Source organism: Filicampus tigris, chromosome 3 (assembly GCF_054856515.1).
Source record: "Filicampus tigris isolate MCC_2025a chromosome 3, RoL_Ftig_1.0, whole genome shotgun sequence".
In the NCBI taxonomy this organism is placed as follows: Eukaryota; Metazoa; Chordata; class Actinopteri; order Syngnathiformes; family Syngnathidae; genus Filicampus; species Filicampus tigris.
Genome location: NC_141219.1, coordinates 4,851,493 through 4,865,000, shown reverse-complemented (window position 1 = coordinate 4,865,000; position 13,508 = coordinate 4,851,493). Strand labels below are relative to the sequence as shown.

Below are 13,508 nucleotides of genomic sequence, written 5' to 3'. Positions count from 1 at the left end.
AGATCACCAAAAAAACTGGCATTTGAAAAGGGGTGTGTAGACATTTTTATACCTGCTATACATGTATTCAAAAATATCAAATAATTTTTCTTCAGTGAAACGGAACTACTAAACTACAAAATGTGTAAGATGAACTACTTTTTTTCAAATCAACACAGAAGGCAATTTAAAAACATCCAAAACGATTTTCTCAATCGAACCCAAAGCATGTGTTTCTGTTCACGCTGCAAACGATTTACAAACGTTTCAAACATCAAACAAGAGTTCAATGAACCTAACATACATGTTAACATAAACATCCACGACAATTTTCTTCTGTGAACCAACAACTTGTCAATTTGTTTTTGTCAAAACGGAATGCAATTCGGAGTCTTCGGCCAGTGAAACAAATGTGTTTTTTGTAAACGCTGAAAACAATTTCGAATCTTCATTGCGTTGCGGTGCCTCACAGCTGATATGCATTTGTGCAACTGAGGGGAAGGCTTGGCTGGGAACGGCTGACATGTTTTTAGGTCAATGTGTTTCCAGCTGCGTAAATGCTCCCCGCACCTGTAACTTTAAATAGAGTAAATCACCGCAACTTGTGCGTGCATATTCCGTACACCTTGCAAAAGAACATTTTTCATTGAGTCAAACGTGATGTTTCAAATCCTCTTTGTTCTTCCTGGCTCAGCTCCATCCACAGTCTTTTTTGCCTCCTTTCTGGAGTTGAACATTTGATGGAAGACTAAGTAGTGATGCTGCTATGTTTTGACAAATCCTTACCTTTTTTCACGTGAGGCTCAGGAAGCCCCCCCCCCCCCCCCCGCTCCCGTTTATGTGTGAGTGTGAAACCCCAAAAGAACCTGAGAACCTGTCAAAATCTTCACAATGGGAGCCAATTAAATGGACGTTTGTAATCAGCGTTTAAAGAGCCACATCTGCTCAATCCATCACCGTCACAGTCAAAACATTCCAGGGGTCACTTTCAGTTTATGATCTATCTATCTATCTATCTATCTATCTATCTATCTATCTATCTATCTATCTATCTATCTATCTATCTATCTATCTATCTATCTATCTCTCTATCTCTCTATCTCTCTATCTCTCTATCTATCTATCCATCTATCCATCTATCGAGATAGCTATCTATCTAGCTAGCTCTCTAGATAGCTATCCATCTATCTAGCTAGCTATCCGTCTATCCAGCTAGCTAGCTAGCTAGCTAGTTATCCGTCTAGCTAGCTATCTGTCTATCTATCTAGATAGCTATCTGTCTATCTAGCTAGCTATCTGTCCATCAATCGTCCATCATCCATCCATCCATCCATCTGAGCTTCTCTGTGAAGAAAAAAAGCATTCCTATAGAGAGTATTTTCCTTAGTGTGGGCAGCATTTTATCACCAAGTCACCAAATGACATGTGGATTTGTACATATGGCGCATGCAGCACACACCCACAGTGACAACATTTGGAGCGTCCAACAACAACGCAGCTCTGCTTAGCGTTTGGCTTTGACATGAAAGCGTTTCCGACGGTGTAGTCCAGCAGTGGCTTGAAAATGATACAAGGCAGGTTTGACCAGCTCAGCTGCCAAATGCTGGTTCACACGGCAGGATTTTAAAATTGTCAGCCAACTTCCAAACTCTGAGAAACCCCACACGTGACTAGAAAAAAAATCCTGTGCATGACAGTTTTGAACGTACCGTGTGTGGTGTGCAGCCACACGGCAAGATCAACACATCGCACACGAACCACGTTCGCTCAAAGATATTCTCACGTCAGACGGGAAATCTCGCAAAATGAAATGAGATTAAGAGACTTTGGAGTAAACAAACATGGCGGATGAAAAGACAGAAGGGGTCTTGATGTTGGAGCTAGTTTGCAAATTATTTTTAGTGGAAAAGAAGTGACACAAAAAGAGAAGACGTTGGGCTCTGTTGTGCCATGACTGTTTTGATTTTGGATTCCGACCACGCTTCTGATCCTTCGTCTGATTGGCTATACGTCACTGTCAACCGGCTACATGCTCGTTTGTCCGCACTGTGCGAAGTCGGGCCAAAAAAATGGTGAATATCCCCAATTTGAGGTCGGATATCCTCCAAGATCTGGCCGAGCACACCAAACACGGCAGGATCATCTGCCAAGATTATTTTTGGAGCTTTACGACAATCGCGGCAAACTACGATTGTCGGAAGGGGAGATTCTGGGCTAAAATCGGGCCGATTATCCTGCCATGTGAACCGGGCTTAAGTCATAGGTGGAGAAATTTGGTGTGGGGGCTGGTTTTTGTTAATGAGCCCCACTGTGACATCACAATCTGGTTACGTTCAGAAGGGCTCGATCACAGACACAATAAGAGCTTCACTTAATGGTTTAATTTCACACTCGATTAGTGGGGAGGTACTCCAGAATTTTTTTTTTTTTTTGGCGTGCCTAACTGGATAAATGTGCAGCTCTGGCACTTTGTTGTTTTTTGTTAATGTTGCCTCTTATGGCACAGTTCCTTGCTTGCTGATGCAGTTCCCATAGACGTGAACTATGTAAATAATACTGACGTCCCACAAGAAACGAAGCCAATAGAACCGTCATAGCCTGCAATTTGTGCCCCAACAGTGAACCTCATCCAAAACCACTTCTCATCCTTCACCCCCCCCCCCCCCCCCAAAAAAAAAAATCCCGATCAATCGAGGCTGTCACTCAACATGCCACAGAGCTGGACTGACCTCTTTACACTCCCTTTAATTTGTCATTGTAAGAATATTCATGATGGCAAAAGGTGAGCCGTGCTCCATTTTCACAAAGCCTGCGGCTCCTTTTGGGAAAAGGAATTCTTTGCATTTCTAATTGGGGAGGTTTGATCCTGGCGAATGACGAGAAGTCGAATGAAATGAAAAGCAGATAAATGGGAAACGCGCAGGGACTCTCCATGCTGGGAACGGCACAGAAAGTGAATGTGTGGTGGGAATAATGAAGACCAGTCTGCCAGTTCGGCAGCAGCTGCGCTTCTCGAACAATCGTTATTTTTCCCTCTTTCTGCCTTATAGCTTTACACTAATCTTCCGACATTTCAGACCACCCCCGCAATAAGTGAAAACCGCAATATAGAAATAAAGTGAAATACTCCCTTGGCATTTTTTCATAGCATTTCTGTCACTTCATTTTTAAAGTCTTTGAACACACACATAATTCAAACATTAAACACATCATTTATTGAGCGAGAGCAGTGCATAACACAAAATTATTATGCAGTACAGTATGATAGTGTACCGATCCCTTTGTGTTTACAGTACTGTAAACAATCCTGATTTTCCCAAACAAACTTAACTCATCCTCTTCCCAATTCGTAATTGAAATATTCAAATATTCATCAATAAGGCCAAAAACGTACATTATGAAATGAATCTAATGCTTTCGCTTTCTGTGGCACTTGGAAGGAAGATTACGGGGGACGAGGTTAAATTCTTTGTCATTGGTCTTCTTCTTCTTCTTTCAAATTCACCTCATCTTAGAGTAAGTTGCGTGGCCACCATCTAGTGGTCAAGAATATAATTACACTCAGAACAGACCCAATTTAGAACAACGTAAGAGTTATTAACTGTAACCCCAAAAAATCTGCAAACCTGGAAGCCGTGGTGGAGGTGGATTTCTTTCCACAGGGAATGTGAAGCCAAAGTGCACGATTGAATCGGTTGTGCTAGGTCTGCTTTTCTTGCATGCGGCTTCATCATTTGAGCCTGAATAAAAAGCATGTGTTTGTGTTGAGCGCTGGCCAAGAGCCCCCCAATGTGGCGGGGAGACTGATCGCCATTACTTTACATGGCTTGTGCTTACCAAAACATGTCAATAACCCAATAATGGCACTTTTAAAAGCTAAGCAGCACCTGTTTTCTGAAGCTGAGCCATGATTGGTCGTTATCTGAGCCCCAGCAGCTGCGATGTCATTTTCGGTCGACAGAAGTGACAAAATGGCCGCCCCCCCGAGATGGACAAAAACGGATGGATTTTACTGCTTAACTCATATTCCACAAACCACAATATCAATCAGAATGCCGCGTTTAGACTAAGTGGGGCTGTATAGAACATTTTCTTGTAAAGATACATTTTGGGTTGACTTCCATTTTAACTCGTCAAATCTTCATAACAATGACATTTTTGTATCAAACAATTAACACAAGCTATCATATTAGTAAGCACTCAATGCGCCAACGCCAGCCCCCGAAAAAAGTAATTTCACTGGGAAATAGAGAGAGAGAGAGAAAAAAAAAAACTCCATCTACATCGTCCCTCTGGCTCATTCTATGGTCCACCTTTGTAGCTCTGATGTCATTCTTCTCACCTTCCTCCTTTTAACCTTCCTGTCCTCCTCCTCCTCCTCCTCCTTCTTCACCTCCACGTCTTCTTCCTCGGCCTCCTCTAAATCTCAGTCTTCCAGCTCCCTCCAATGTACTCCCTGTTCTATTTCTTTTAACATTATTAAGTCTGGGAAAACAACACAAACTCACATTGTTGCTAACCAAAACAGCAGCACCTGGCAAAGCATGTCAATTGCCTGTCCGCTACCACGCAACAATGGCGCCTTTTGTTTTCTCACCTTTTATTTCATAGTTAAAACCCAAAAATAAAATACCTCGGGTCACTCTGAGCTGAACACGAATGTCGACTTTCCTGGTTGTAAAAAAAAAAAAAAAAAAAAAAAAGATGTTGGAGGCTCAACAGAGTTAATAACTTGCAGCTTGTTCCCAGCAACAAAGAAAACCTTGAAGAATGATGCAATAATTCCTTCTCGTTGTTGGTGTTGTTGAGGCGCTCGCAAGCCATCTGTCTGCGGGAAAGCTCCAATGCGGTACCGCGGCTATATTTCACTACAATGTACAGTGTGTGTGCATGCGTGCTCCTTTACGTTTTCCTTAATACCAAGTATCATTTTTCATTATTTCTTCTTGTTTTGTTTTAATCACAACCCCAGCATTATTCATGGTTATGTGCTGGAGCTGGAAATGAAAATGGAAAAAAAAAAAATAATAAAAATAAAAAAAAAAAAAAACCCTACATGAAAATGGAAGTGTTTTCAACTGTTTGGCCCAGTAGTTTATTTGTAACGTTTACAGCTATATTTTATTTGACTGTCAATTTTTTAACGCTGGAAACGTTGAGCACGACATTGTGTTGTTGTTTTTGGGCTCGTATTCCTTTCAGTTACTCATTTTAAATGACTTGTTTCATCCAGGTCCCCCTTATACTTTATCCCACTTGAATTTATGATTTCTTTATCATCTCTTCATCCAGTCATTGGTCAGTTGCATTTTCGTTACTCATTTTAAAAAGACCGATTGATTTCACCCTGATCTCGCAACTTTTTGGCTTTTATTCCATATGAAGTGTCCACAAGAGAAATAAGTTGAAGAAGTATGATGTGTCATTTGGAGACATTGACAGTAAATTATATATTTTACGTTTATTTATTTTTTTTATTGAAACTATTTTAAATATTTATTAACTCATTCACCGCCATTGATGAATTTACTTGCTTTTCACAGTCCAGCCATTCAATCCCAGGAATTTATTGATATATTTTTTTACATTTTTTTTCAAAAACGTTAGGGTAAGAGAGGGTCTGAAAATGTCTGGCAGTGAATGAGTTAAAACTATTTTAAATATTCATTCATTTGAAATATATTGATATATTTGATATATTTCCTCCTCTATTTAATCCTCCCAATAAATCTTCCGCTCTCGCACGGTTGTTATAAAATAATTTGAGTGGGTTCCCGTGTTGATATGGCCATGCAACCTTTATGTGCTTTATATTTAATACAGAGGACTGTTTGATCATTATTATATTACATGGGTCATTATGTCATGGGCCCTATTTTCCTTGACAGCCGCCCGTGGACTCGGTGTAAAAATGTGTTTTCATGCCAGGGCAAGTCTAGTTAACCGTGTTCGGGACCGCCTCGGTGGGCATTTTGTCAGACGCAGCTGGCGCGACCCATTTGGTGACATAAATGACACTGCGCTCGACAGGTGCATCCTCATCTTCGTTCTGGGGCAAATCTAGTTTCGCCTGTTTGCGCCCGACGCATCTGGCAATTTGATGACAGAGAGTAGACTCGATTTTTGACTCGCTCAAAGAAGGTCTTTCTTTCACCAATGTGGGAAAATATCGGAAACTCCACCAATGTGCACAGTCACGCTTTGGTGAAGACTTTTGCTGAGCACAAAAATAGTCATGTAGTAATTGATCAATCTACATGTTAATTATTATGGGCAACATTGTTATTGGTCAGGATATGTTTCACACTTTATGCAGTTGTTTGTCAACATGTTAGTCACTTCGTGGTACATTCGACCCGATGGGGTCTATGCTGGTCCGCGAATTGTGAAAATTTGCGTTTAATTGACAAGTAATGCCCAGTGAAATGCATTAGGATTTTTTTTTTTTTTTTTTTACTTGAAACCCCTAAAAACACTGATAAACATTCAATATATATTTTCCATTGGGAAATGAGAGAAAAAAAATCCACATCCAAAAGAGCCAAAAAAAAAAAAAAAAAAAATCTTGGGAAAAAAATCCGTGCATCCGTCAGTGATGAACTGACGTAAGTATGCGGCTGTCGACTATATTCGTCAGCATGTTCATCGGTCTACACGTCAACCATGCTGAGCACCATCTTACAGATAGCAAAGAAGTGCATTTTATAGTTATTTGAGAGCAAAATGGTGAACAGAAATGAGATTTGTGAGCTAAATAGCTCTTGGAAAAATTCAGAAGGACTTAATTCAATGGATTTAGTACTTTGATTGTTACCATATTGAAGGCCATTCAATGATACGGCCATGTTAACTGCATTAGCTGTAATGAGCCAATTGTTGTTAGTTGTCTTTTGTGGTGAAAGCGGCAGGAGCGTGCCTCTGGAACCAGCCTTTTCGTTTAAGGAAGAACGGGGGCGGGCTGGGGGGCAGGAATGTAAATCCAATGGGGGGGGATTAGAGGCAGCGCACTGGACTGTGAAGTCCTCCTTCTCCGCCTCAGTGCGTCGAGTCAGGGTGGACTGCGCGGCGCGGGAGGGACTGCTGCTCGCATGCGCGCGACACCCCGCTGCGGTCCTGCCAGAGGACAAAGTCGTCTTCTCCTTCTTCCTCCTCCTCCTCCTCTTCTGGTTTTTGGAGGTGGCACACTCATGTGAAGAAGTGCCGGAGCTTCGGGAGCAGCGGTCACGGACATGGGTCGCATTGATGGTGCCACTCTGCTAGCGTTTGGCGCCGCCATGTGTGCGGCTCTGCTTTGCCACTCTGGTGCCAGCTCCATCAGGACCGCGCACGGGATGGACGCCTCACAGTAGGTCCTTTCGACACACTTGGCTGCCACTGAAATCAGGTCCATTATAGTGGGGGGAAGGAGATGGATGGATGGAGGGATGGGTAGGTTGTTTGAAAGGTAAATGGACAGATTGGTAGGTGGCTGGATAAAAGATTGAGAGGTAGATGGATTGATGATAGGTGATGGATGGATGAAAAGATTGATAGAAAGCTGGCTTAATCGGTACAGTATGGAGAGAGATGTATGGCTCGGCAGATGATGGATGAGAGATAGATTGAGACACAGGTGGATGGATGATTGATGGATTGGTAGATGGATAGCTGGATGGATCAGTAACTTGATGGATTGATAGATGATAGGTAGGTGTGGCTCGATGGTTGGTTGGTTGATTGATTGATTGATAGGTTGGTTGGAACTGGAGATGGATAGCTAGCTAGCTATATAAATAAAATTGTATTGTATTGTATTGGGCGGCACGGTGGTCGACTGGTTAGCACGTCCGCCTCACAGTTCAGAGGTCGTGGGTTCGATCCCGGCTCCGGCCTCCCTGTGTGGAGTTTGCATGTTCTCCCCCGTGCCTGCGTGGGTTTTCTCCGGGCACTCTGGTTTCCTCCCACATTCCAAAAACATGCATGGTAAGTTGATTGGATACTCTAAATTGCCCCTAGTTGTGAATGTGAGTGCAGATGTTTGTCTCTGTGTGCCCTGCGATGGGCTGGCAACCAGTTCAGGGTGTCCCCCGCCTACTGCCCAAAGACAGCTGGGATAGGCTCCAGCACGCCCCGCGACCCTTGTGACGAGAAGCGGTACAGATAATGGATGGATGTATTGTATTGTATTTAAGTATCTATCTAGCTAGCTAGATAAAATAAATAAATAAAATTGTATTGTATTGTATTGTATTGTATTTAAGTATCTATCTATCTAGCTAGCTAGATAGATACTTAAATAGATACTTAATAAATAAAATTGTATTGTATTGTATTGTATTTAAGTATCTATCTATCTAGCTAGCTAGCTAGCTAGCTATCTAGCTAGCTAGCTAGATAGATAGATACTTAAATAGATACTTAATATATAAGTATCTATCTAGCTAGCTAGCTAGATAGCTATCTAGCTAGCTAGATAGATAGATACTTAAATACAATACAATACCATTTTATTTATATAGCGCATTTCATAACAGCTAAGGATTGATTGGTTGATTGATTGACTGACACGTTACTTTCTATAGGTAAAGAGGTAGGCAGATAAATAGGTGGATAAGCAAATAGATAGATCTTCCCAATGTATATTTCCCAATGAAAACAATGTAAAAAGAAATAATTAAACATTTTCAACATTATTCAGTCTTACACCTGTGAATAAAAAGTTAACCAGTGTACATTTAGATGTTCAAAACACTAAAACACCCCATCTAAAATGTAAGGACTAAGGATTAGTTATTTTTTCGCATTTCTTTAAAATGTAAACAGAAGTTTACTATAAAATCCAACAATGTGTATTGGAGGAGTGTTAATCACAAGAAGAAGGTCTCTGTACGATGCGTTGGCCGAAATTCAATGAAACAACCAGAACAGACTTTTCAACGATTGGCAACGAATGCATTGTGTTCAGGAACATCCTCTAAATGTTTTTGTTTCCTCAGCGCCAAGTGTCCTGACAATAAAATCTTAACCGTGGAGTATCCCTGCGTCCAAGCTGGAGGGAAGAGCAGCACCTGCTTCAGGTAAGACACCCGATAACGTTTCCTTAGAGCACCCTGGAATAGCATTTCTAGGACCTTCGTCCCCACCACCCCCAAATAGTGTATTCAAACTAAAGGGTGAGAAAAAAAATCCCTAAAAGCATCGTGGCTTTGAAGAAATCCACTTAAAAGACATTCACATGACCATCATTTATGTGTTTTGCATACCAAGATGACAACCTCGCCATCATGTCCACTTTTTCCCAACTTCCCATCCACTTAATATTTGACAGCAGTGGATGTGATTCGTTACTTTTATTGCTCTCGTCTCACACAGGAAGCCGAGCATTGGCCGCTGATAGCCGATGTTGATTTTATTTGAGCTTTTTGCTAACCATGTACAGTGGCTACGGAAAATATTCAGACCACTTGAAATTTTTCACTTTCTTTCAAGGAGAATCAGAAGAAATGGCCAGCATGTAAGATAAATATGAAGGTCGCTGCAAAGGCTCTGAATACTTATCACCAAATGATATTTCAGTTTTTCTTCTGTCATCAATTAGCAAAAATTTCCACATTTCAGTTTTTTTTCTGTCAAGATGGGGTGCTGCGTGTACATTTATCAGATATAAAATCAACTTTTTAGATTTTGGCAAATGGCTGCAATGACACAGAGAGTGAAACATTTCAAGGGGTCTGAATACTTTCCGTATTTCTGTGCTAATGATTAAGCCCCTATTTAGTTGGGTGAAAGGTTTTGTTCGCTGCCTGTTAGCTGCGCTAACACTAGCCTGCTAAATATCAAACAAAAAAAAGAAACTAACAATGAAAATGCCCTTTTAAAAAAATCAATATATGCTTTAGCTGCTTGCTAGCCATGTAGCTGTATGATATAATCCGGGAGCTATGTGCTAATAACTTAGGAACAATTTTAGGAAAATTGAAGATAGATGAAATAGAATAGATAGTGTCGTATTTAAAGTTTAACAGTATTACTCATTTATATTCTGTACCGCATCACCATAAGTTCAATTTCCTGCTCTGTGGTTATCATCACACTTCTTCCTGGTAGCACAGTACAAAAATAGGCAGAATTGAGAATTCAACGCAGATTTATGTCGGAATGACGAGCAGACATAGCTTCCCACACGCCAGGGGAACACGTCTGTGAGTCCTTTTATTGTTTAGACAAGTTCCCCTTGAAGGAAAAACTGGCTGGCGTTTAGTCAGGATGCGCTCACAGTCGCGGTCGGACTGCATCTTGTTTGCTTTCTTGGCTTGCTGAAAGACGTACGACTCCGCAGGAGGCACTTTTACATGAAGATGGATGTCAACTTATTTTTTTCCCTCTTGGATCAAATTGTCCCCCTTTTTTTTTGTAATAATAGCTCACATCTGATGGGTTGATATGGGTTTGTTGCTGGCCTTTTTTAACTGGCTGAAACCACAAGCACACACCTGGTACGGCAATGTAACAAAAACACACCAAAAGAAGGGGGAAAATCAGCTTTATGGAATCAAATATTGAACTTTTTACATTTATATTGTTGGCAGTTGCCAAATGAATCAGTTCTGTTATCAAACTATTACATTATGCGGCTCGTAATGTTCAAATCAAACCAAGACCGGTTCTATGAAGACACAGATTGTAGAGGGCATTCCGGAATAGCAGGTGGCGTTGTAAGATATAACCATCAAGTCTTTATAGCCAATCTAAAGCCAGGAAAAGCCATTCACAAAGAAGATGATACAACACCAATAGCAAATCATGGTACCGAAATACCAAAATATTCATTATGCCGTAACACATTACGGTAAGTAGGAAGCCTTCATAGTGTACACAAGGCCTTCAATGGGAAGTCAACCCAAACATATTTTTTTAAGAATATGTTCTATGCAGGCCCACTAGTTGAAACACGGCAATATGATTTATACGAAATATGAGTTAAACAGTAAAATCCACACGTTTTTAGCCATCTCAGGGGGCGGCCATTTTGCCACTTCAGTCGACTGAAAACAACTATTCAGGGCTCAGGTTACGACCAATCACAGCTCGCCTGTTTTCTGAAGCTGAGCCATGATTGGTCGTTATCTGAGCCCTGAGCATCTGTGATGTCATTTTCAGTCGACAGAAGTGCCAAAATGGCCGCCCGCTGAGATGGCTAAAAAGGGTTGGATTTTGTTGCTTAACTCATATTCCACAAACACAATATTAATCACAATGCTGTGTTTCAACTAGTGGGCCTGCATAGAACACATTCTTAAAAAAAATATGTTTGGGTTGACTTCCGCTTTAACTGCATCCTACAATGCGCGCAAGGATGTGCTAACACAACACATGTGTCAGTAGAACACACACAAAACAGTGGCGACATGTTTTGGGGTTGCGAGCGGGCCACTGAACACTTTTCACATAAATTATTCCCAGCGACGTCTCCAGAGAGAAAAAGCGAGTGTGGAGTGATGCCGTTAAACTGCATTTGACTCGGACCCGGCAAATCCAGTCATCGCTCGGAGCGGCGGATATATTTTTCCGTGTGATTGCCGTTGACGTGTTAAGCGTTTAGAAGCGGCGGGCCTGGCCGCTGTCCAAACAGCCGGGCTAATTACGCCACTTATGGCGCTTCAATTAGCCTCGCCGACAAGCTCTCTTGACTCGGGATGATTACATGACATATTCCGTCATCGTGGTACGGCTGCCGTGTGGCTCCACGCTGCCAAGTTGGACTTAAATCATTCAAATAAATCAAATCCAATACGTTGCTATTGGTAACACTCGCATTTCTTCTTTTTGCACTCAACTATATGGTGGCACGTCTTTACTCAAGTGTAGATGGGGAAGAGGTATACTTTTGGAATCATGTTTTTGACAGTAAATCCCCACTCATACTTGCCTTTTAGCGCACTTTGTTAAGAAACTGAGCATCAACATGTGGAAAACATGTATGTCTTAGCGCTGATCTCTTCTTTTTAGGAAAGTGCAAGAGCAATAGTTTGTCGTCTTTTTCGGAAATGAAGACTGCAGACCAAAGCAACTGTAACAGTTTTAACAATTTGAATTATTAGAATAGACTAGAATAGAAATATGTTTTCACTGTCACAGGTGCAATGTTAGTATCGCAGAATTTGTAGCTTTGAGGTGCAATTAAAATTTTTTTTTTTTAAATTGACATATATAGAGTACTTTAAGTTACACTGTCTGTTGCACGAGAACCGCCCCCTGCGAACCGAGTGATTTGATGTAAAACTTTTCCCCTTGTCTATTTTGTATTTAACTCATTCACTGCTAGACATTTTCAGACCCTCTTTGACCCTCAGGTTTGACCAAATTGGAAAAAAATCGAAATAAATTCCTGGGATTGAATGGCTGGACTGTGAAAAGACAAACAAATCCGTCAATGGCAGTGAATGAGTTGATTTGATACCCCACTTTAGGGAACTTGATTCTCATGCTCTCTAGCTGCAAAGGTCCTTCTTTGCAGTACTCTCATTGTTTTGATGGATTTTGTAAATCAAAATCCAATGTTTTTGTCTCCAAGGAGTTTTGCAGCGTCATTCCGTAGTGAAGCTCCTTGCCACCCGCTGACAAAATGACCACTCGATCCCGCCTTCTGCGCTTTTCTCAGCAATGAGGCCCAAAAATGATTTTTTTTTTAACATTTTCATTGTTGCGGTCTTTCCTCGCTCGTATTCCACGATCTTGGCAGGAGGCCACGAGTGTGCATGTTGAGTCTGCCTCCAAATGTTTTGCATTGTCAGGATGATGACGTGAGGTTTTTTTTTTTTTTTTTGGGGTTTCTATGTGTGGCTAAACGCTCTCAGCTGTGGAAAGCTCTCACAATTGCAGAGAACAACAAGACTACAAGCGCCTTTGTTTTGAGTGACACGTCCTAATAGTGGACCCCACACAAATACAGTAATTGAAAACAGCGCAAACACGTTAAAATTTAACGTTCAAACGAAGTCGGACGCCTCGCATCTGTGCAACTCGACGGAAGCGTAAGTGTGACGAGAGCGCGTTTTACAACAAACAGTTGAATAAACACCCCCAAAAATGGAGGACAAAAAGGGACAAAATTGTACGTGAAAGTCAAGGGCCTATAATGACAAATAAGTCGTCGAATTAGTGGAAAGGAATTAAAGAATTAATTGACTACTTGTTTGCACAATAACAGCATTTTTTTTTTTTTAGATTCTTTATAATGATTCCATTCTGTATAAATTGGGGACAAAGAACCTTTTCAACTTTGGACGTAGAACTGGGACTTGTTCTGCCTTTTTATTATGAAAGCAAATGAAGTCAATTTATTATGAAGTCAAATTGGAAATGTTCCACTTTTGGAAGGCAGGACGGAATGTCATAACGCAGGGGCAGCAGTATTAAGTTGAACACCTGACACTCACCTCTCCTGTCCTGTTGTAATGAAAGTGGTGTCGCTCTTTGATAAATGCCTCATAAAATATTCGTAAAATGAACAAAATGCATTCATTTAGCCATTCCTTTTTTTAAATTGA

The 13,508-nt window shown here is 41.1% G+C and overlaps 1 protein-coding gene across 2 annotated transcripts in view; it reads left to right on the top strand.

The window, feature by feature from the left end:
* The window catches only part of LOC147149634 (collagen and calcium-binding EGF domain-containing protein 1-like), a 46,670-nt gene that overhangs the window by 9,029 nt on the left and 24,133 nt on the right, over positions 1-13,508 (top strand). Inside the window, exons 1-2 of one of the 2 annotated variants that reach the window (XM_086024758.1) lie at positions 7,028-7,324; positions 8,955-9,035. In XM_086024758.1, the coding sequence (XP_085880884.1) occupies positions 7,209-7,324; positions 8,955-9,035 (197 nt within the window). In that variant the 5' untranslated portion in view covers positions 7,028-7,208. Of the gene's footprint in view, positions 1-7,027; positions 7,325-8,954; positions 9,036-13,508 lie in introns of those variants that run through there. The other variant, XM_086024759.1, reaches the window with a different exon arrangement.